The sequence below is a fragment of the Botryllus schlosseri genome, chromosome 2 (assembly GCF_051294905.1).
Source record: "Botryllus schlosseri isolate E-star chromosome 2, Bs_hap1, whole genome shotgun sequence".
Lineage (NCBI taxonomy): Eukaryota > Metazoa > Chordata > Ascidiacea > Stolidobranchia > Styelidae > Botryllus > Botryllus schlosseri.
The window spans coordinates 39,778,671-39,802,913 of NC_137237.1; the positions used below are offsets into that span (position 1 = coordinate 39,778,671).

Genomic DNA, 24,243 nt, shown 5'->3' on the forward strand with positions numbered 1-24,243 from the left:
GTGATATGGGTGGCGCTGGACTCAGGGGGCGCGATATGGGGGGCGCTGAAGAAAAATGGGTTCGCAGTAGATGACGTGGTAGTAGGACATATCCTTAATGAGTATTCAGAGCAAATTAACATACAATAAAACATGTCAAATACCGAAATGTTTGGTTGCACTACGCTACGATGTTTGCTACATATATATTTTCATAAATTACTATAATTCATGTAAAACGAATTGCGCGTACTTTTAGATCGCCAATGTCCCGTTAAAACACTGCCGTCACACTTGCTAGGGTTATTTTCAACAACATATTGTGACAGCGAGTGAAAATCGAAGAAGGAGGCCCTGTATATCACTTATGAGATTGAGAACCTCTTGGACACAAAATAAGTTTTGAAACTTTGTGCGCGAGATGAAAAACTAAATATACTTGCATTCGAGATCTACTAAATTAAATCATCAGAATATATTTTTGTCGTATCATTAAGGATGATACCATCCAGTGTTGTGGTTCACAAACTAACATGAACGTTTTATAATATGAGTGGCTGTGTTTGGAATACATTCATGTTCAAATCAATTACAGGGTACAGTACTGAATTCAATGTGAGCAGATATGCGCATCCCATTCTCAGTTGATTCACTTATAGTTACAGTTAGGTAAAGCACTAGAACAAAATCCAATATCATTAATTTCCCCGTATTGCCAATCGCAGATGTGAATTCGGGATGGCTCTAACCACAGGGTATGAGCACGTTCCCGATTGTTATTACAAAAACCTTTATTTTACCCTGAATTTTATACCACACACAATTATTATATGGTTTATTATAGTCGAATGGTCCTCGAACGCAATTAAAGCGCTAAATATTCACAATACCAAAGTTCCGAAAAGACCGACAGGACTTTGACCTCTTACCAGGACCAAAAATCCTGCAACCCAAACTTCCAATCGGTGAGCCCGAAGGGTGCCCTAAATTATTTCGGTAAATGAACATAAATTACACTTCATATTTTGACGACTCCCTCACGGAAGAATATTCACAATAATAGAAAATAGAAATAGGCATATCGGCCATTACCACGCCACGATGCACAAAGACATATGTAGCTCCGGTCAATATGGGACTCATTTGACTATATAGAGGACATGAGGTAACCAAATAACAACATGTAACGAAGTAATTTTACCAACGGGCACGACCGAATAGGTTCAATTATCAATAAATTGGCCTTTATTTTCCAACACAACAGCTCACTCTGGTAAATCTGGTAAATCCTATTTCGTGGGCTGAGAGGATAAAAAGCATTATAGAAAATTTTGGCGCCTAGGGCGACCAGGCCGCACGAACTTTGCTGACCATCGAAATCACGCGACGGCGTTCTCGGTGGCGAAGCCCTCAGAAGTTTGGTTTAGGGCACTATGGCTGCGCAAGGCAATCTTTTTTTTAGGGGAGGGGGCAGACGAAGTTCTGGCCCTCCCTCTTACCCACTGCCTTTATTACATTCCTTACAATATGAGGTGCGGGCGCTGGAGCACGATGATTTTTAAAAAGGGCGCTGGAGGAAAAGGGTTAAGAACCACTGCTATAAACAATCAATGTTTATTGCTCGCCTACGCAAAATTTCTGATGACACTAGAATGACATCACGGCTTCCTCATCGTCCCTTTACTTCGCGAAACGAATCCTTGTTTAATCAAAATAACAGATCTGATGCGTCATCAAGTGAGCTTCCTGCTTGTAACATTATCTTAAGCACCCAAACCTTGATCAACCCACTACCATCTATATCTTATTGAGCTCAGTAAGGTATGCCTACATCGTAACAGCAGTTCATATTGTACATCACATTGCTTCCGATTATGTTTCTCAAGAACTGGACTATTTTGATGTTTGGATTCGTCAACTACTCGTGTTTATCAGGTACGAGGAATTCGTATTCAAATTTGGTTAGTTATGAATTTGTCATTTTTAGCACAAATTTGCAAGAAAAGATATGTGAACGGCAAATGGATCTCAAATGGTGATTGTGGGGTTAGTATATATCTAGTTTACATCACTAAAAAGCCTTCCATTCAGTTTAGCCTGCGTTTCTTGTAGGGTAGGCAAAGCATGTCAGAGGTAATGACGGAACTTCAACTAAGAGCAGACTATAAAAAGAAATGGACTGTGAGTAGCATCTATATCTGCCAAAGATTGAGCGTGGAAACGTCAAGAACAAACTAGCTTTAAGATGTACAAAAAATCGCCGAAAGGTTTCAACTATTTCAATTGGATTTCGAGAAGAGATTTCAGATTTTCAGATTTTAGATTTCTGAGTCTTTGAATGTTTGCTAAATTCCGTTGTAGGTGTTCCAGCGGAGAGTGAACGGAGACGTTGATTTCTACCGAAGTTGGGATGAATACGTGAAAGGATTCGGGAATCGTGAAGGAGATTTCTGGCTTGGTAGGTAAGTTTTGTGTTGTGTTTAATATAGTTGTAGGATTTCGTCAGCGATGGTCAAATTTGTTATCGTTGGTACTCAAGTAGAAGTAGTAGTTACGCTGTAACTTTATCCTCGACCACAAGTAACAGTAGAAATTTCCAAGTAAGTACAAAAAGTCCGCGTTCTAAGCATAGTTTTGCCTGAAAACTAAAAACTACTCGGTGCAAGTACTCTAAGATCATAAGCAGTTGAGGATGTAGTACGAGTAGGTGAAAACTACTTGGAGTACTTGAGAAAGTAGTACTTCGTTGGACTCTGGATTTCGACGGTGTTAACTTGGTTGGTATCTGAGTAATTAAGCTCGTACTTTAATGAGTAGCATTTTTGCTTGATACACGTTTTATGACTCAAGTCGTTTGTCTCCAGGGCTCGAGGAATTGCATGAACGGACAAAAGATTTAAACATGGAATTGGAAGTCAACATGATCGAGAGGGATTCGGGAAGTCATTTGATAGCTAAATACAGGCAAACTTTATTTCCTTGCATCATATCATTATTACACATATTAGTGGAATAACTTAGCGGGCATAACTAATTGAAGTACCCTGTGGTCAGGAACGACTGGATTAGAGTGCGGGGCTGCGAATGTATTGCGTCTTTACTTTTAAAATACATTGAGGACATTAGAATAACAGACGTCACGCGTTTGTATAATTAGACCTGGGCACAATGATTCAATTACTCGCATCTCAATGGAGTATTCATTCTAATGAGTCGATTGGAGTATAGTGAGAGATGATTCTTTCACGATTCTTACCATTAATTTATTAACTATCGTATTGGAGCCTACTATAACATAAGTTCAGTCTAGTTATCGTAGGCCCCGATATAGTATTGTTCCATGCGGAAGGCTCTGAATCTCGGTAGGCTGTATCGCATCATATGTCACATATGGTACAGAGCGACGCACATTACTAAATAACATATCTGTTAAGCCGCGATCAACCCACAGTAGGGTTGTGCTTAAAAGAAAAAATCAATTTAAAACAAACATGTTTAAAACAAGGCTCTTGCTTAAAACATTCCGTACCAAATATCTATATCTGCGTACTATAGCTGTTCAGCCGACTATTTCGAGGGTTCCAACTTCCAACCATCCCATATCGTATATGTCGACTATATCGTCCGTACGCTCATACAACATGTTTCTGGAAAGTATTTACATAGTATATAATGGCATATTTATACGATAAAAATTGTACAAAATAAAATAATTTTTACAGGCCTTTGTTTAAAGCAGACCTGGGCAAAGTGCGGCCCGCGAAGCTATTCTGTGCGGCCCGCGTCAGGTTGCTTGGAATTCAAAACATAAAACTTGCTTTTTGAATGACTAAAACCGTGCTGTATCAAACGAACAGGAAATTCGTTTCCTTTGAAGCTTTCTAATTAATATGCCACGATATACACTGCCTATGCACCTCGCATGCATTGTCTAAATTCAAAATAAAGGCAATGTGGCAAAGTATGAGTAGCAATTGAAGTCACGAGAAATCACTCTTTCCGTATAGTTTGGTTCAAACCTTCTTTGTTGCCATTGTCACTGTGACAACAACACATTACGCATTATACGGCATGTGTTTCAAATTGATGCGTTTCCAAATCCCCAATTCGTAGAACAAGTCAATCAGTGCTCGCGATTACTACACGACTCATCATATCTATCACCTATGAATTATATTAATAGGCATGCCCCAAAAAAGGCGAAAAAGTTCTAGGTTTACACTAGAGCACTAAATATTTTATACTTGATTCAGGGGTAAACTCGTCCTTTTAGTTTTTTCCGATCATGTCGCCGAGATTAAGGGTATTAATTAAAGTCGATTTTATGACGAAAGCACGAAACACGTGGTCAAGGGAAGGTAGCGAACATGAAAACGAGCTTCGTACTATTCCATGTACATTTCAGTGCAGTGGTTAAGAACAGGGGGCGTTAAAGCATCAGAAGGGTGGCGCAAAGTAGCGTTGGGACCCCGGAAATCCCGATCCCGGGATCCCGGGATTTGAAGCAATCCCGATCCCGGGATTAATCGCAATGAAATCCCGGGATTCGCAAACAACCTCTACCAAGGCTTACGTAGTGCAATATCTCTTATTTTGGAAAATAAAGCAGTGTTACAAACTCGGCTGATTGTCTAACTAAAACAATTCCAAATTATGTGACATTGACACCAACTATGGCATAGCAATGAACAGCACAATCATTACCGTCATAGTCTACGGATCGTAGACGGTGCTGCGGAGGTCGGGATAATAGCAAATTTCGAAGATGTCAGTGCGAAAAAAAAATCAGATGTGGGGCAAAACTTTTTGTCTTGCAAATTCACAGAAAAAGCCAAATGCAACTTGTGTCAAGACGTTTGAAAGCTTCAGGGTCTAGCACAGCTGTTCCCAACGTGGGCGATACCTCCACACAGTGGCGATTTTTAGAAACAAGGGGGCAATTAGAGGGCGAAAATGTTACGACGTTCAGTGAGATATATATAATCATCACGGCCAGAAAATGCACGCGAAGATGGCTTATTCTGCACACGACTAAAAGGGTCAACTTAACGGCGGAACCGGTTTTTCGAGCACCTACTCGGAAAAAATACCTTTTTATCTACTCAATTCTTTGGCGATCAAAGTTAGGTGAATAAATGTCCCGTTTATATGTCCTCTTCTTCAGATCCGTAAATATGGGGCGATAGGGGATGGGTGGTGAAAATTTGTGTCGAGCTTGATAAGGGGACGATTAGTCGAAAAAGGTTGGGAACCACTGGTATAGCACAAAGGGACTGGTAACGCATTTGAGGTCCGTACACATGATAGTAATTAAATCATCCATGACTCAATCGGGCACGTCAAAGAAAGATCAGTCAAAAATGAAGACGAGGAAGATCGATTCCTTTTATAAATCGCATAATCCTCGGTCCGGTGAACTTCCTAGTCAGCTAACTGCTGGGGACGGGCTAGGATTTAAACAAATTTTTCCAAAGTGAGCGAATTTGTCGGGCCTTCAAGGCTGACGTCTATGACTTGCCAAGATGTCACAAACGGGTTCGGGACTTCGTGATCGAGCACAGCAAAAAAATCTCCAAGTGTGTGGAAGAAGAGCTTATGGTAATGTGACCGAATAATGGATGTTTTTCGATCACGTTGGACAAATCAACTCCTACACGAAACAGGCGGTACATGAATTTAAACGCTCATTGTCCGGGTGGCTTTCGATCGCTGGGTTTCATTCGTATTCACGGGAGCATGTTTTGGTGTCAATATTATGAGGAATATATGTTGTTTGTGTAGCTTGTATGTCCATTCTGATACTTTGCCAATCCCGGGAAATCCCGGGATTGAGGAGCGAAAATCCCGGGAAATCCCGATCCCGGGATTTAAAATTTGATCCCGAAGTCCCAACCCTAGCGCAAAGCTGAAGTTGCCCGAAAATTTTTTTCGCACTACGCGCGATTCATTTCCAGCGTCTCGTTTATGCTCTGCGTATTGCCCAACTTTTATATTTCATGATTCTCGCATCAACAGCCAGAACCTTCCATGCCATCAAACTATCCGTTGAGATTGCTGGCATTCTGGTTACAGTTTTTAAAATTTTGTAATATCATGATAAGGCGGGCGGGAAATTTTTCACTATCATATAGGAAGGCGTGCCGAAAAAAGCTTGAGAACCACTGTTTTAAAGTCTTACTAGCAGAACGTTGATAGGGGTTTTAAGAGAGTCAAATATGTATCATGTTTAACATTGTTTCTAATTATGACTGCAAACGGCAATTTCTCATTACCTATCAACACACTCACTGAGCAGCATTTACTGACAATGCAATTTAGAAATAAAATTGAGATACGCCAGAGAATATTTGGCCCGCCAACGTATTTTTACTTCTCATTTGGCCCGCGGAGGAAAATAATTGCCCACCCCTGGTTTAAAGCAATGTTTTAATACATGTGTTTAACAATTATCGAAGCAGAATACTCGATTCCGTATCAAATCATTCAGGTACTAAATTTTGCCCAGCTCTAAATTTTATTACGGAAGGGTATGGGTAGGAATTGGAAATGTCCAATATCCATGCGTCTGTTAGTTTAAAGTACGCCAAAGTGCGAAGGAACTGTTGAGATTCTGTCATTCGAATATTTGATAACGCTAGCTAGGCTGTTTGCCAGATGGATTGTAATATATTTTGTTTGGAAATATCACTAACGGTAATTTAAAACGATCTTAACTACAGACTTTGTAAGCCCGGCTCCTGTGATTTTCCAGCTTATGCTGATGACACCACATTCCAATCATGATAACGCTGCTCTAGATTTCTGATCTGAAACTCGACTGGCAACACAATCGATTTCATTCAACGTTCTCGACAATTTTCATCTACAGCAATTTCCGAATCGGACCCGGGTCCGACAACTACACACTGGCCTTATCCGGATTCTCCGGTAATACAACCCAGGATTATCTGACGTGGAACAACGGCCGACAGTTCTCAACGAAACACGCCGATCACGATCATTGGCCTGAGAATTGCGCTTCTCACCACGAAGGAGGTTGGTGGTATGACAGGTGCGGCCACAGCAATCTGAACGGAAACTTCAACAAAACTGGATGGGAGGGAATGTGGTTGTATAACGGTACCTCAGACCACAGACTAGTGCGCTACTCAGAGATGAAGTTTCGCAGAAGATTATGAAAACAAGCACAGATGACGGTCAAAACATATCCGATGCATGAAAACTCAAATAAATAGAGTTTTGTAATGAACTGTGACTCCCGTCCAAACTGATTTGTTGACCATCCTCATTAGTATTCGATTGATATTGGAATAAAACCGAATATCGTCTGTTAACACTCGTCAGGAGTAATCGTCAGCAACTAGTAGAGAATTGCAAAGAACATGCTGCTTGGTATTATATCAACAATCGTATCACAAGATAAGACGTCGCCGGCATGAATTTTATAGAATTTTCTGTCCATGCTGCCATTTAGGGTGCCTTGGAGTGACTGCAGACATGACAAGTAGGAGTGACTTTCGAGTATGGCTTCACAGCAGTAATATCAAGATCAAGATGGCAGCAGCGCATTTATCATTCTATTGAAGTTAGCAATATTCATCAGGAAACGCGTAGGCTAATAACGCCCCCACATACGTAACTAAATCTTAAATACGATTACCATTCAATGTTTGTGGTATTCATGGTGTTTGTCGACTACTGTGGTCATTTATACCAGGCCGATATTCTTTATTTTTTCCGTAACTGCCGACTTATAGCAAGGCCCACTTTTAGGCTTATGTAAACACCACTTGCGCGGATGAGGTGGCGAGGAGAAGTCTATAGATAAACCTCCAACACTTATGCCCGTATTACGAAACGAATGTAACACTCGAATTAAGGATAATTTGCGGAGTTATCCTCTGTTTCGTATTAAAATAGTGTTTTTGTAAGACGGGCATTACTTGCGGTCACACATCGCCGACTCTCGTAATACCGAGCGGAACCTGAGCCGCGATGGTATTATGAAATCAATTTCTGCGCTTTGTGAGACCCAGATACTGTTAAAATGCAAGTCTCCGAAATCGGGGAATAATCTATCATTGTCCGGGTTCCCGATAGATGCATTGGACGACTGCTGACGATAACATGGACTTTTTGGAGTTTATGAGGTTTTGTGAGGAGGAATATGATGGCGAAGCTGTTGAAAGAGTGCCAAAACGTCGACTGGTGGATTTGCAGAACCCGATGGAAAGGAACACAGATGCGGAATTTAGACAACGGTATCGCTTTACAAAACAAGGTCTTCATGACTTCATTGCAGTCATTCAGAATGACTTCAGGCATTCTAGAAAAGGTGTTGCTCTACCAATACTGCATAAGATGCTCATATTCCTACGCTTCACAAGCAGTGGGTCATTCCAATTGCTTTCTGCTGATTTGGAAGGTATTTCGCAGCCGACTGTATCTAATGTGATCAAAGAGGTAATGAATTGACCGTGATTGATTGTTTGTTCTTTTGCAAATCCAGTACTTTTTTTACAGGTTTCGGCCGTCATAGTTGGTAATATAGGGACTTTCGTACGATGGCCACAAATGAACTTGCACAGTGTAAAGGAAGAATTTTACTCTATTGCATCATTTCCAGATGTAATAGGTGCAATTGATTGCACTCATGTTCGCATCCAGAGCCCAGGTGGTGAAAATGCAGAACGGTTCAGGAACCGAAAAGGTTACTTTTCCATAAACTGCCAGGTGAATATCATAACCGTAGTTTATAATGATGTATATCGGCAACACCTGCACTAAAATAATTATAATTCGTATAGGGTATGATAGGAACATTCGTTACCTCTACCGCAACCTTAACCCAATCATAAATGCCATAAATTTTGACATATTCATGGGGAACACTGCCTAGTGATAGTCAATTGGTCATGCTGTTGCTGATAAGTAATTACACTGACCCCCCCATATTATGTTGCTGCCTTGATGAGAATGCAAATATTCCTAGCTAACAAAACATGAAGTTACACCATACAATTTGGTTTGGGTGTTTGTTGTGATTTAAAAATAACTATTTAATGAATTTTTTTTTGTCCACTGATGCAAGTGATATATAGAATAGTAATTCACAATACTAATACATACATTCATGTTTCAGGCTGTATGTGATGCAAGACTCGTCTTTACGAACATTCATGCAAAATGGTACGGTTCGACACATGATGCAAGGATATTCCATAATTCTGCATTATATGGTTATCTGGAAAGCCAGTCGACCTCAAATGGACTGTTGCTTGGCGACCAAGGCTACCCATTGACTACTTATCTAATGACACCGTTACGCAATCCTTTGCGTGAGCCTGAGCTGTGTTACAACAGAAGCCACAAAAAGACCAGATTGACAATCGAACGCGCGTTTGGTGTTTTGAAGCGAGTATTTTCCTGCCTGAAAACAGGCATGAGGTTAAAAGTCGACACAACTTTGAACGTGATTCCAGCCTGCGTCTGCATGTACAACTTTCTCAGGCAACGTGGCATGATCGAGGCATCACTTGATGAATTTACAGATGATGGAATGGATCCTAGTGATTCTACACCACAAGGCCAGCGTACAGACTACGCACAAGCTTCTGCGATCCGTCAGCAGCTGATAAGATTGCACTTTTCATCTGCGTAGAACCGAATGTGATGTGGTGCAGTTGCAAATGATAAGATAACTGTATAGTTTTTGAATAGATGTTTCCTAAAAAACAATTTCCATTGTCCAATCTCCCTGACATAAGCAAAAATAACCCTTCAAATTGGATTAATCTTGGAAATTTTATTCCGTTACCATGATACAATGGCTATTTGACATGGTTCTTATCTTACTACTGAAATACATATTGACAAGTTACTACTAGTAAATATACCTTGTCACAATTATACAGATTGTTTGCTATTGCTGATTTAAATGGTACCTGCAGTGGAATGAATAATACTAGATGTCTGAAGCACTCTTTTATTGAGCAGCAGCCCAGCACAAAGAAACTTTATTGAGTGGCAGAACAAAGAAACATATAAGCAAGCACAGTATAATCAGCATGACATTGGTAATGAGTAGGGCAATATATCCAACATGTCAATATTGTCACGTTGAGCCAAAATAATGTCGAAATTTTTTGCAACCTGCATTCGTTTCACCTGAGGTCTCGGTGAACTTATTGACATTTTACAGCTTGTGTAGCCCCTACCGTTTTAGACGGCCTATTGTGAATCATAAACGCCAAATGCAACAAATTTTAGGTTGATGTGGTGTTACACTCAACATACTGCAGTATCTTAAGTGAAGCAGAAGCAGCCGTTTTTAGGTAAAAAAATCGCTCTAGTAATGAGACATTTTAGCATTAGCAAAGTAGAACCACAGTACAAAAATATATTAGGCAATTAGCCCTTTGCAGCACAGTATTGGAATACAAACGTATTATCGCTCTGGAATCGAACGTGTCTAATTTTCTTCGGTCATATCTTGACCATGTTCATGTTAGAAACAACGTGACACACACAAATAGACATGGTCATGGCCATGATGTTATCAAAAGAGAATAAAAATCTTACAAAAATGGCCAATAGCTACTTTGATTCCACAGCGGCGATATGGATCCAATTCTATTGCAATAAAGAAAATATATTAAATCACAAAAGAACAGTGCTGGCTAAAACGAAATAATGAAGCTGTTAGGAACGAGCATTACGACTCTTCAAAAATATCTATTAATCACGTCTACTTTTTGATGGAACGCTGTTCAAGTTCCATTTCTGCCAATTTCAGCTTTTTGTTTAGGAGCTCTATCTGTTTTTTTAGTTTGATTGCTTGCAATCTGTACAGCTCATTCCGGGATTCAGACTCCTGAGCAAGTTTCCTCTTTCCAGAACAGGTTACCAGTTAATATATTTCTGTTGTGTAAAATAGGTTATCAAATTCGTATGGACTACGCAGAGGTGTAAGAAGCATTTATAAGTTTGAATTTATACATGCAGTTGGCGTATTCTCAAAGCCTTAATGCAGGAGAACGGCGTGACCTGCATGTTTGTGTTCAAACGTATACAGGCCTATTTCTGCTTGTAGCTCTGGATTGCACTTACGAAATAGTACAATAATTGTGTTATGAGAACGCATAATACCCAACATTGAGACAACTTTTACAAACCTTGCTCTGTACTTCCAACGATCCCACCAGATTGTGGAAGAGTTGCGCTTTCAGTGTCCAATTGAGAGTCTGGGATTATGGGATTGAAGTGCGCTGGCTCCATTGCGAGCAGCTGGAAATACAATTGCAATAATCAAAATGAGAATCAATTTTCTTCAGTGAGAAACAACAACATAAGCAAACCAAATGAATTGTTTATCAATTCCCTGCGTGTGGATCACAAAATTCATGCAGCAATAATATATTCCGATTTCAATTCAAGATTGAGATATGTTTCAATGTTCACTGATGCCAATGTACACCGAAGAGTGGCAAAAGAAGTAGGCCTACAAACCTGCTGCGAAATTGGAGTTAATTCTTTATCCTTGAAGGATCCACCACCGGTCTTCACATTTTCTTTGCGGATAAATGTCATTTCTTTTCCCGCCTTTGCCTTCAGGTTCTTATATAGAGCTCTTAGCTTCATCCAATTGTCAATTTGCCGTGTATGGCTGTCCATATTAAACTCAACTTGAATCTTTGTCCAGGCCAACTCCTTGGAATTGTTTGTAAATTTATTTGTTGATTTGTCCTTTAATATAGGCCACTTTTCCACCAAATTCAGCAAAAACTCTTTTTCGTACTCTGAATAGTTTGTCCTCTTTTCAACACTTGAATCCATATTTATAATCTTGTGGCTATGAACTAGAGAACTAAGAAAAATAGCTTATCGTTAAAAAGTAATAGCTTCACCACAGCAAGGTTTACACCGCCGTCAGTTTTGTAACAATATAGCAGATGCAGTACCGTAACTCAAAATTTATTGCAAGATAACGATTTATTGATCGTTAGATATCGTATGCTTCCTTTAGTAAACCTGAACTTTTCCTTAGGTACACGAATACATACTGCGAAACAGCCTTGAAATATTCCAAAATTCCCAAATTTGGCACCCCACTGTACTTACGGGTAACCATCGAAATGGAATGTATTACCTGAGTTATCTATAGTGACATGCTCCTTTTGTTGTTCTATAAGATGAGCCAGGTATGACCGATCATTGATGCTGAAAATCACCGTGAAAACACGAACCGCTCGCGTAACGATAAATTCATGTACCGGTATCGCAAATATGACCAAGATATATGACGCGAATACGCGAATTACATGTAATGCGAGTATTGAGTAGGCGACGAATTACATTTTTTTCGTAATATCAACCGGAGTTTACTGTAGGCCGAGTTTCTATCCGAGTATTACGCAATTCTCGAATTAATCCTTGTTTTCGTAATACGGCCATTAGGTATAGGAATTCTGTTGGAGGTTACAAGTTACAGTTACAAGTTTCCGTTCCCACTCTACTTGTGATTACTTTCACGAATAAAAATCACATCTTGAACTTGAATGACACAGTTGTCTGTGGACTTTGTGATTGATTTTATTGCAAATAGTTACATACATCATAAAAATCCCATATAGTATCACGGAGTCTGTAAACATGCAATATATGCTAGTTGTATTGAGAGGGATGGAGGTCTGGAGGAGGAGCCCCGCAGAAGCTGCGTTTATAGATATATGGGGCCCTTGAAAGTTGCGCCCAGGACCCCTAATCCTAGGGCCACCACTGGTCATACTCATGTTAAATTGACTACTGGGAACTTGACACCGCGGAGAGCCCTTGTGGTGATCTGTGCAATCACTGATTTCTTGAGATATACCTTTCGTATAAACTTTAAAATTGTAGCAGCAGAACACCCTGATGGCTTACTATCTCTTCAACAAAAACGCGAGAATAAATGTGAGGAAAAGATAACTAGGGGAGAGGTGGTACCGATGGATCAAAAATTGGAAAATGATCGCTGGCCCCAAAATGTTCAGCCGAAAACAGCAGATCTTTTGCTGGCTCAGCACTTTGATACAAGCACTACCTATCGCGCACATATACATGAATATCCGTCTTTTCGAAAAATATTTATGGACGTTTAAAATTTGTTGCTCGAACGTGTCATCGGTCCCCACCCGGTGGGTCCAATGGCACACGACCCGGGGACCTACGACACATATACCCTAAAAAACTCAGATGTGACAACTTTTCTTGCTCAGTATTATAATCTGAGCTACAGCAAGCCAAAGAAGAATTTTCGGTCGCAACCGTCAAAAAATAGATTAAATATTAACTCAATGGTTGTCATAAAATAACGTTTCGATTTGGGCTCGGACTTATAAATTTGAGGGTACATACATATTCCCCGAAAATCGACGGTGTGACTTCCAAATACCTCGTTATAGCGATAAAACATCATATGCAATTATTACATAAAGATTTTCTGTACGTAGTCATGTTTCATTTGTTTCATGATTAGTATGCTTGCTTATTTTGTTTGATTTGACTATTGTATCATCGGTCCCCACCCTACTAATTTTGTACATGAATCGAAAAAAATTCCACTCAAGGAAAGTACTGAAAAAAATAATAGGTTCCATTATATAGCCTGATACAAGCTCTAGACTTCACAATAAAAATGATTGCTGGTTTGTTCGTGTTGAAGGTTACAAAGAAAAATGTATATGTCGATCTAAATTTAGTTTACACCCCCCAAAACAAAAAACATCTGTGAGAGACCCCATTGTTCGCGTACGTCGAATTTATTTGTAGTGAGGAAAGATGTTGCCAGCATGCAATTGTAGACAAGTTCAGGGAATGTAATCATAGAATTATCATAGAGAATTTTCAAAGTATTTTCGGTCCCAGTGATCCATTGGTACCACATCTCGTCTACATTGCCTTTTTGGTCGCGCAGTGAGTGAAAAATTGATATATCTGTGAAATTAATTTTGTCGATGATAATGGGTGTTTCATACGTTACTGTCAAATATTTCTCCATTCTTAGCCCACGTGATCAGATTAACCGATAGAACTGAAAGAAGGGTGTCTTCGAAATTTCAGTCACAAAATTAAAAACGCCTATTCGCAAGACTCACACGATTCCGACTTGGCATTTCCTAATTTCTTTCTATATATATATATATATTATCATCTATATATAATATATCTATATCTATGTATAATCTAGGGTTGGGACTTCGGGATCAAATTTCAAATCCCGGGATCGGGATTTCCCGGGATTTTCGCTCCTCAATCCCGGGATTTCCCGGGATTGGTAAAGTAGCAAAATGCACATACAAGCTACACAGACAACATTTATTCCTTGTAATATTGACGCAAAAACATGCTCCCGTGAATACGAATGAAACGCAGCGATCGAACGCCACCCGGATAATGAGCGTTTAATTCATGTACCGCCTGCTTCGTGTAGGAGTTGATTTGTCCAACGTGATCGAAAAACGTCCATCATTCCGTTACATTGCCATGAGCTCTTCTTCCACACACTTGCGGATTTTTTTTTTGTGCTCGATCACGAAGTCCCGAACCCGTTTGTGACATCTTGACAAGTTATAGCCGTCAGCCTTGAAGGCCCGACGAATTTGCTCACTTTGGAGCAATTTGTTTAAATGCTAGCCCGTCGTCCACAGCAGTTAACTGTCTAGGAAGTTCATCGAACCGAGGATTATGCGATTTATAAAAGGAATGATTTTTTTTGACTTGCCCGATTGAGTCATGCGGGTTGATTTAATTACTATCATGTGTACGGACCTGAAATGCGCTACCAGTCCCTTTGTGCTATACCAGTGGTTCCCAACCTTTTTCGTCTTATCGCCACCTTATCAACCTCGACACACATTATCGCCCCCATCCCCTATCGCCCCATATTTACGGATCCGAAGAAGAGGACATATAAACGGGAAAATCATTCACCTAACTACTTTGATCGCCAAAGAACTGAGTAAATAAAAAGGTAATTTTTCCGAGTAGGTGCTCCAAAAACCGGTTTCCGCCGTTAAGTTGAGCATTTTTTAGTCAACTTTGGCGTCGTATGCAGAATAAGCCACTGCTACGATCCGTAGACTACGACGGAAATGATTGTGCAGTTCATTTTATGCCTTAGTTGGTTTTATTATCATATAATTGTGAATTGTTTTAGACAATCAGCCGAGTTTGTAACACTGCTTTATTACCAAAATAAGAGACATGACGCTGCGTAAGCCTTGGTAGATGCTGTTTACAAATCCCGGGATTTCATTGCGATTAATCCCGGGATCGGAATTGCTTCAAATCCCGGGATCCCGGGATCGGGATTTCCCGGGGTCCCAACGCTAGTATAATCTTCATAATATTATTATAAGATTTGGGAACCAATTCGTTAATTCAAATTGAATATTGACGTTTGCCAACACACGCAAATTTATTATGTGTTGATGGCCGCGTAATTATTGTTCCACGGCTGCATGCAACGTCTGCAGGTTGGCCACCACTGGCCTGTTGAAACAAGGATGAATAAGACCATAACTTATTGTAATGCTAAATACTAATCAAGGATTGGGATTAGCTGACAATCATCTAGCACAGGGGCGGGCAACTTCTCCAGTCGGCGGGCCGGATATGGGAAAATTAAGTACTTGGCGGGCCGGATTGCTGAATCTATAAGATATTGACCCATTTATCCACATATACCAGGAATAAATCGTATTTAATGAATGTATTTCAACGACACCAATATTACTTCGAAGCCATTTCACGCCGATAATGACGAAGACAATGTGGATTTGAGAACAGCATTGTCATACAGGCGCCGTCATGTCTGCTACTATCTGATCAATTAACACACTGTGCAATCCTTAATTAAGATTTCAAGGCGTTCGACAGGCCCGGTACCCTATATTTACCAAGCTATATCAATTGATTTGCGTTGAGTGGGTGCCGAGATAGCGTCGTTGTTCAACTGTGTGGCCTGATTAATCTCGATATGGAATTCATGCGACCCGCGTCCTCTGCGAAATTTGAAAAGTGTCCCGCGAGCCGTTTTGAGTCGGCGACCCCTGACATAAGCGGTGCCCTACAAAAGCCTACAAGTGTGCCGTGCTACAATTCGGCTGTTACGGAATGAAAATTAAGAAATATCAGCCTGGTGTAAATGACCATTGCAGTCGACGAACACCACGATTACCACTAACGACATTAGGGTTGAGTACATCGTAAATGCTGATAATGCAAGTCTTCTCGCTACGACGAACTTACGCGTTAGCTCTACTCTCGCACTCTACATACAGTCACTAAAATTTAACGCAGTAAACAAGTAGTGGGGAATCTCGGCAGACTGGGGCCGCGGGCCACATGATCATGTAAGATGGAAAACTGTCTGCGGGCCGGACAAAATCCCTTCGCGGGCCGTATGTTGCCCACCCCTGATCTAGCACATTGGTTCTAAACTTGACGCCGCGAGATACCCTGCCTACGTCCCTGCATTGATGTACCCTGCGATATTCATAAGGATCTCGCAAGAAGTAGTAATTCAATATTTCTGAGCTCTTGCGGTGGTTTCCTGGAGAATGATTATAGAAGTCCATTACTAACGATGAACTTTGAATAATGAAAAGCATTTGCTTGTAACAGTGCTCTTCAACGGGATGTTTCGTACACCGCAGGGTGAACCGTAATTTTTAAAGGGTGTACCACTCGAATGGGGTGTACAGGGGTGTACCAGATCCGCATTATAATGAACCGATGAGACGATGAGTATAGCTATCACAATAAATACGCCAGTTTATGGTTCAGAACAGGTCGACTTAATGTGTAATATCGTACAATGTGATGTCATAAGCAAATGTTTCTCCTCATTTAACCTTGGTAATGGACTTATTAGTTCCTTTTGGAGTGGAACAGGGTGGAGTTAGCATATGTTCAGCTTGCGATATCTATCTAATGATTCTCGAGGAAACCACCGCTATAGCTCAGACATTTTGAATTGGTGATTCCTGCAGCAAGCTTATAAATAGCTTAGAATACATGATTGCACAGCCAGGGGGTCGAGTTTGCGAACCGCTGCGTTAGATGGTGGTCCAGTAACCTCGAGCCCTGATTCGTATTTAGCATTTCCTATACGTTGTAACCTTGCTCAAATATTCATTCTTATTTCGGTTAGGCCAAAGACACTGAACTTTAAAAAATGCACTGTCGTGGCGCAAGAATCCTAATCAGGCGATTAGCGCCACTGCCATTGATGTGTAATAATAATGATATTGATAACAAGACAAACAATCCTGATGGGAGGCCAATGTAATGTAAGTATCTATTCTTTACGTTTATACTCGCGACTTAGGTACATATATTACACTGTAATCCTGCTGGGATGTTTTGCTTCTACAATAAAAAAATTTACGCAAGGCATATCTCATGAAACAACTGAATGCACAGAACACCGCAAGTGCTCTCCACGGTATTAATTTCCCAGTAGCCAATTTCATACGAGTATTTGTTGTCCATGGGCCATGGCGACTCCCCGCTGGAATGCGAACGTATTGTATATGTAATCGAAATGCGGCTTTCTGCGTTATCGGTGTATTATATGGTCAGGGGCGTACGAGTTTTCAGAAAATGTTCAAAGGGTGCACCACGACGAAAAAGGTTGAAGAGCACTGGCTTATAACATCACAAAATGTATGTTACTCACAAGCTACGTATACGCTGTTATGAACATTGTACGATATTGCACACCCGGTCAACATGTTTTGAAGCGTGAATTTGCGCGTTTATTGTGATAGCTAGCCATTGGCACCATCGTATGAGAGGGGTATGTAAGGGATGCGGCCGCATCCTCAAATGATTCGTGGATCCAAATGTTTGGATTTTTGCGAATTGATTATTTTAGTTTCACGATAATTTCAAAAGAATTCTCTGATCTGTTTCTTCCTATATTTCAATAGCATTGACAGAAAATTGTTGTTTACATGGAGTGGATATACTTTTATAGTAACAGGTATCTAGTTTTAAGGCAATAGAATCATTGCAGTATATGTTATCAATTCGTTAAGTCTTTGTGTGCCCTTTATGGTATTAACGGCACCATGACAAACGTCAAACAGCAGCAAGTTTCCATTATCCACTCATTTCGATTCAGGTATCAGCATATTATGACCGTACCCGCTATGTAATTGATGGACATTGGGCAATCATCCCCCAGATTAGCTTGGAACTCGCATCATTGGCTTTTCCTCTCTTTAGAAATGGTTGCCACATATTTATGATCTTGGATTCTGCATATTATGACCGTATCACTGTCAGCTATGTCATGGAGGGAGATTGGGCAATCTTTAGTCAAATTAGCCTGGGACGCGCATGCTCGGCCTTTCCTTTCTTTAAAACTGTTTTCCACTTATTTATGATCCTGGTTTCAGCATATTATGATCGTATGACTGTCTGCTATGTCATCGATGGACATGGGCAATCTTCCGCCAGATTAGCTAGGAACTCGCATGGATGGCGTTCTACTCTTTAGACTTTTTTCCACTTACGTAGATCCTAGTTTCAGCATATTATGGTCGTATCAAAGTCTGCTATGTCATCGATGGACCATCTGCACCAAATTCACCATCTTCTTATGGCCGTAAAGTCAATATTTTCCGCTTCGTCTTTTATGGCATAAAATATTCATATTTGAAGCTTTTTAAATCATACAAACTGTTATGAGATAATAATGATTGACACCAGACTTGCAACCTAATACTTATTACGAATATAATCACTCAGGTACTAGATTTGGTCAGCCCTAGGTATACTAATGGAAACCGTTACCGGTACTTAACCTGCATTTTTTATATGAAACAATCGTTTTACCTACATTGTACCTACAAGTTAAAAAATGTAAAGTAGTTTGATTCATGGATTTCCTACGTATGCAGCGTTTACGTTGCTAAATTTCTTATCGCTTATCAACTATTTTTGGCCATCATCACCAAGAACAATACCACAAGCTAGACGCAGTGGACTCGTCTATAGATAACTAACCGACGGAGTAAGTTGGTTATCTAGAACTCGTCAACGGTCACTGGGTTAGAACAAAACATTTGAGGTCATAGGTGAAAGACCATATTCAGTCTATCAATGCGGATATTAACAGTTCAACACGGGTAACAGAGCTAATAGTCGCATAAACCAAGGGATAATTTCTGCATATAATAATATTGATATAATATCGTCAAATCATGGCTGGGAAAAGACAATCTAATATCACAGACATTATTGCAGCTATGGTTCATCGCACACTAATCCAACAGAAGGTATGTTTGGTTCATCTGCTCCCGTTATACCTAGCTCTCTGTCACTTTATTCCTGTCGAATTGCAATGAAAAATGTTGTTGATTTTTGAGTATCGCGCTGTCGGGAATTTTTTGGAATCGAAAATTATGCAGAAAGCAGGTAAGTTGTATATATTTTTTTAAATGGAAATTTTGCAAGAAATTCTGTTAGCTTTGATAGGCAGTATCCAAACTATCTATTGTAGTTTTCGCCTATCAGGTATACCGTATTGTCCACAATGAAAGTGGAGGTCGGTTGCTCCCTAACTTGAGAAATAGCAAAACGTAGTGTAACTACTAAAAGTCAGTAACGGTTTTGAATTTTGTTCAGGTAATACAAGGGATAGGCATCGAAATGGAAGTTTTTGGACATCAACTGACATGCAAAAACTGCCGCCAAACCCTATTTGCATGCTGCATCCTCCAAAGAAGAGCATACAAAGTCAGCCAATCGCTCAATTGAATTTAGTGCTAACATAACCTTTAACAAAGAAAGTTAACATTTACACCCATTTCTCAGCCAATTGGAATGGAATATTCACAGCCGTCAGTACTGGAACCTATTTGACAGTGCACAAGCACATGGAAACTCCTGCTCACCCTAGAACTACTGTTGAAGCGATTGTTTTCCAAGTGTCACATTCTTCAGTCAGTGACAGAAACGAGTGTGATAGCGTCCGGTGACGATGCTTCGTCATCTGTTACGAATTTTGAAACCATTACAATGTCAACTATTGATCCGGTAATGAGCAATGATTTCAAAACATCTGCTGGCAACAACATAGAGCCTCATTAACCAATTTTGCAACGCTACAATCCAAAGAAATATGACGATGAGAAAGAAACAAGATATTACATTCCAACTCTTCAAAACTCATCCCTGGTTAACTTGTAACAAAAATGACAAGACTATGGAACGCTGTCCATGCCTGAAATGAAACAAATCAAATGATGGATTCAAGTATTCAGAATGGAGGATGCCTCATAAATTGGTTAATCATGCGAAGTATACAAGACTCATCTTACTGCGATAGAAAAATGCCGACTGCACTGCTGGAAGCGTTTTTTCGAAGTTAAAAAGACTAAAAACATATCTCAGATCGACTATGGGTCGGCCACGACTTACCCATATGGCGGCATTTTAACTTGAAAGAGAAATTACAAGTATTGTCAATATTGAGCACATCATTGATGTATAGGCCTATTCGGTATGCATTAAGGCGGAGACAAATACTTTTTTTGAATTGGTAATATTGCCCATAAATATCCGAGCCTAGATAAATTTCGGACTTCGTTTTAGTGATAGGATATATTTGCTTTCATTATATTGCAGTTCGTCCTAAATAGGCTATGTGTACAGTGCTTCCCATTGCGTCATATACACTATCAAGTGCTTCATATCAACTTTTGTGGCTCACTGTCTATTTGGGCGAAAACATTTCGCATCCCCAAAAGTTTCCCCTCCCATACCCCTATGGCCATTGGTATATTATATTGCAGATATGGTACACCCCAGTACACCCCATATGAGTGGTAAACCCTTTTACAATTTTGTTACACCCCGGAGTGTACAATACACCTGATCGAAGAGCTCTGATATAGAGTACTCTTGTTTTATTCATATTACCAATATTGCTTTTTTTAGATATGGTTAATCTACTTGTGTTATTTGATAATCCGATTAAAACGTTTTTTATTCAAGAATGCATTGACATGGAGAAAGAATGGAAAGTATAAATACCTAAACAAATTCATGAGATTTCCAAAAGAAATATCGATTCCATCTGTCTGGGCCAGCCTTGGAAGCCTACATGGTGAAAAGTTACGCTGGAGCCGCGCATTAAAAGCTCATATTGTTGTATTGAATTCCCCATTAATAGAGCGATACACCAGTGATGACACTATTTTCCTATTTATCACACAAAAAGAAAATGCGGAAACTTATCACTTTGTATTCGAAGAGCGTCTTGAAATACAGGAGCTTAATTATTTTACCACCAGCGTATCGTATTATTGATTAATCAAGTACAAAAATCACTGCAGTAGAAAAATCACCGATATCGCACTCCCGTTGTTCTCAAGGTCTTCGTTGCGTTTTCCTGGGGTATCGTGTAGTGATTTCCTTCGGGCGAACCCAAGTACCAGAGATGAGCATGGATTAGGATTAGGATTTGAAAAAACAGGATTTGTGAAATTTTGTCGGATTTGGATTGGATTAGGATAAAAGATTTGTTTCTGAACGGATTAAGATTTGGATTGGATTTACCGATTTTCTGCGATATTGATGTCCTGTGGCGAATGGCGACGATGTTTTTCGTCCTATCAAAGTTACTTTATGTACTTTGGCATTCATTATGCGTTTTATTTCTTCTTACGTAAATATAGGCATAAGATGTGGGCTGTTTACGATAAATACACGTTCATATCGGATTAGGATCGGGATTAGAATTGGAATATACAAAGTTTCTGGATTAGGACTTGGATTGAAGCTTCGGATTTGGATTGGATTAGGACATAGAAATTTCTAACCCGTCATCTCTGCCAAGTACAATATTCACTCGCAACAATATCACTTTTCCACTAAACCGACTTGTTACGTCATCGCGATGTGAATGTGTTCGCATTTAGAACGCACAAACGAGTGAAAGTACATTAGGCTTGAAGTAGGCAGCAGAAAGAATATCGCAAGACATACGTCTTGCTGGATTTGATTTTGCTCTGCAGAGGGTGCTCAATTAAATCGGTAGAGTTCACAATATTACAAAGTTAGTTGTACAAACAAAGGCGGTGAGAATACGAACCAAGCAAATTTTTCCCATGGATCAACAAGCTTAGTGTCATCACGAATTATTTATATATAGGTCTATGCATTAACTATGTAGACTCGGCCTGAGATCATCAGTCGTCAGGCCGCGTCTAGATCGTTAAGGCATAGGTCGTCACAGGAAAGCGTGTCTAGGCCTGATTGGTGTAGTTCGCATTACAAACAGGCTATTGCAATGGTCAGTAGATAAACTGCATTGTAACTTAATAATTAGATGTAACAGTGGCGGCTCGTCCTATAGGGCAACTGGTTCATTGCCCCTCTTAAAATTCTGTTCAATAACACTTATATACCATCTATAGACGCACAGAAGTCAAAAATATACCGAAATCACAGCGGAACCCGCATTACTATTGTGCTTTCGCTTGTAAATGCCCATACCTAGCGAAATCTATGCGAAAATCGAATTCTCTTCCGTGTTTTCTCTTTGTGAATGCCTAGCCGGGGCTTGCCCCGGTAGCGCTCAGAACAAGCTTTCACTGTCTGTTCTCTCAAAGCCGCGCACAATAAAGAAACGGTGATTTACTCTCTCTTATTCATAAAATTACCGAGCAAGTGGGGCAACCTTGCCTGGTTGCCCCTAAGGTGTGATGTAACAATCGTATCTATATCTGAGCTCGGTTACCGTCATATGCGTTGAGTCGACCTTTGCTGGTAGGCCTATAGGTCGATTTTGACGATGTTTCGCACCATGATAATTCTTGAAACTTGGTTTGTTATGTCATGACGGTCGTATTTAGCACTGCTCCAAGTTTCAGGGTTGCTACTTAAAGTGTAGGGTAGTAATTTTGTTTCTAAATTTGACTGTGTGCTGATCCGTCATGTATCGCAAACAGATTTTACTCAAAAGCGGGTATTGGTCTCCATTGCTTTTGACGATGTTCCATACCGAGATAGGTCATATTATTTGGCACAGTTATTCTTCGTGGTAGTATCAACTTTTAAGTTTATCACTGAAGTATGTGGGTGGTAATTTCGTTTCCTAAGTCGAGTGAGAGCTGACTTTGCGGAATTAGTTCGTCACTTCCCGTTTTGGCAACATTGCACCAAGTTTAGCATGTTTTTTTTCTCGCTCGGGAAGCTGTTCACTAAAAATAAAGCAAGTTCACTTGCGATCTCTTTGACTTGAATCGATGATGTACACTGCATGAAAAGTAATCTAGGTAACATCAAAGGACAGACGTCAAAATGAGGTGGCATGTGATGGTACGGGTGGTCGATATATCAGATCGAGGTCCAGTAAACTCGAGATCTGACTAGAATTTATTCAGTGGAGCCGTCATGTATTTTGATTTGAATGTGGACGCAACTGGACATGCTCGTCGAGTTCCAAATTTTCATAGGAATATCATTCCACATGTCTTGTCCGGTGTACATGATAGAACGTAAATTATAATATATATAATTAAAATATAAAATATAATTATCTTTGCAAACGTCCATATGAAAGTTGTGGATGAATCAAGTTATTCCGAGCGTGATGCGCGTGTTCTAATAAATGTGCGGACATGCTGTTTTAAGCGCTCCTATACAAACGCCGTGCTGTTTACCTCACGTAACCGATCGTAGTATCGATTGTATTCATGGACTACATCACTTTTGGGCATCCTCGGGTGTTGCAAGGAATGTTTGGACGTCGTAAAAATCACGTTGGTGTTCGCTTGACCCCAGGAACCAATTATGTTCATTTGTGTTTCATGGTAAATGGATATAAACATCTTTGGTTGTTTGTTCGGTTGGTTCTGCTGACTTTCATGAGTTGAATTGCGTGAAATTTCTCTCGAAAGATGCAATTTTCAGGGCAACCGCTACTAAGTTCGATTGTGCGGATGTTGTCAAGCTTCAAAATTAATTTCGATTTCGGAACAGATCATTAATGTTGTGTGCACGAGAGTGCCCACGAGGTTGATCTGGCTGTGTCTAGGTCTGAATGAATTCCAACGTAGGTATTGGTCTAATTTTGACCCGCACAAGCTAATTATATTCCAAAGTAACTTATACCAGAAGGTAATTACCGACCGTGACGCACCAGTAGCTTATAGGAGATAATCGCTACTACCGCTTTCTACAACACAAATAATAATAGCAACGCTA

General features: G+C 40.0%; 2 protein-coding genes and 1 long non-coding RNA gene across 3 annotated transcripts in view; 1 reads left to right on the forward strand and 2 right to left on the reverse strand.

Annotated features, from left to right (window-relative positions):
- The window catches only part of LOC145459277 (uncharacterized), a 416,587-nt gene that overhangs the window by 103,116 nt on the left and 289,228 nt on the right, over positions 1 to 24,243 (reverse strand). The window lies entirely within an intron of this gene.
- On the forward strand, positions 1,775 to 7,285 carry LOC145459121 (ficolin-2-like). Its single transcript, XM_080337746.1, has 6 exons — positions 1,775 to 1,914; positions 1,967 to 2,025; positions 2,092 to 2,160; positions 2,341 to 2,437; positions 2,844 to 2,943; positions 6,848 to 7,285. The coding sequence occupies exons 1-6, from the start codon at positions 1,854 to 1,856 to the stop codon at positions 7,155 to 7,157; spliced, it is 696 nt and encodes a 231-aa protein (XP_080193872.1). The 5' UTR covers positions 1,775 to 1,853; the 3' UTR covers positions 7,158 to 7,285.
- LOC145459165 (uncharacterized) lies at positions 11,137 to 11,849 on the reverse strand. The gene is made up of 2 exons (XM_080337802.1): positions 11,488 to 11,849; positions 11,137 to 11,265 (listed from the first exon to the last, which is right to left on the reverse strand). Exons 1-2 carry the CDS (start codon positions 11,812 to 11,814, stop codon positions 11,146 to 11,148), a joined length of 447 nt encoding a protein of 148 aa, XP_080193928.1. The 5' UTR covers positions 11,815 to 11,849; the 3' UTR covers positions 11,137 to 11,145.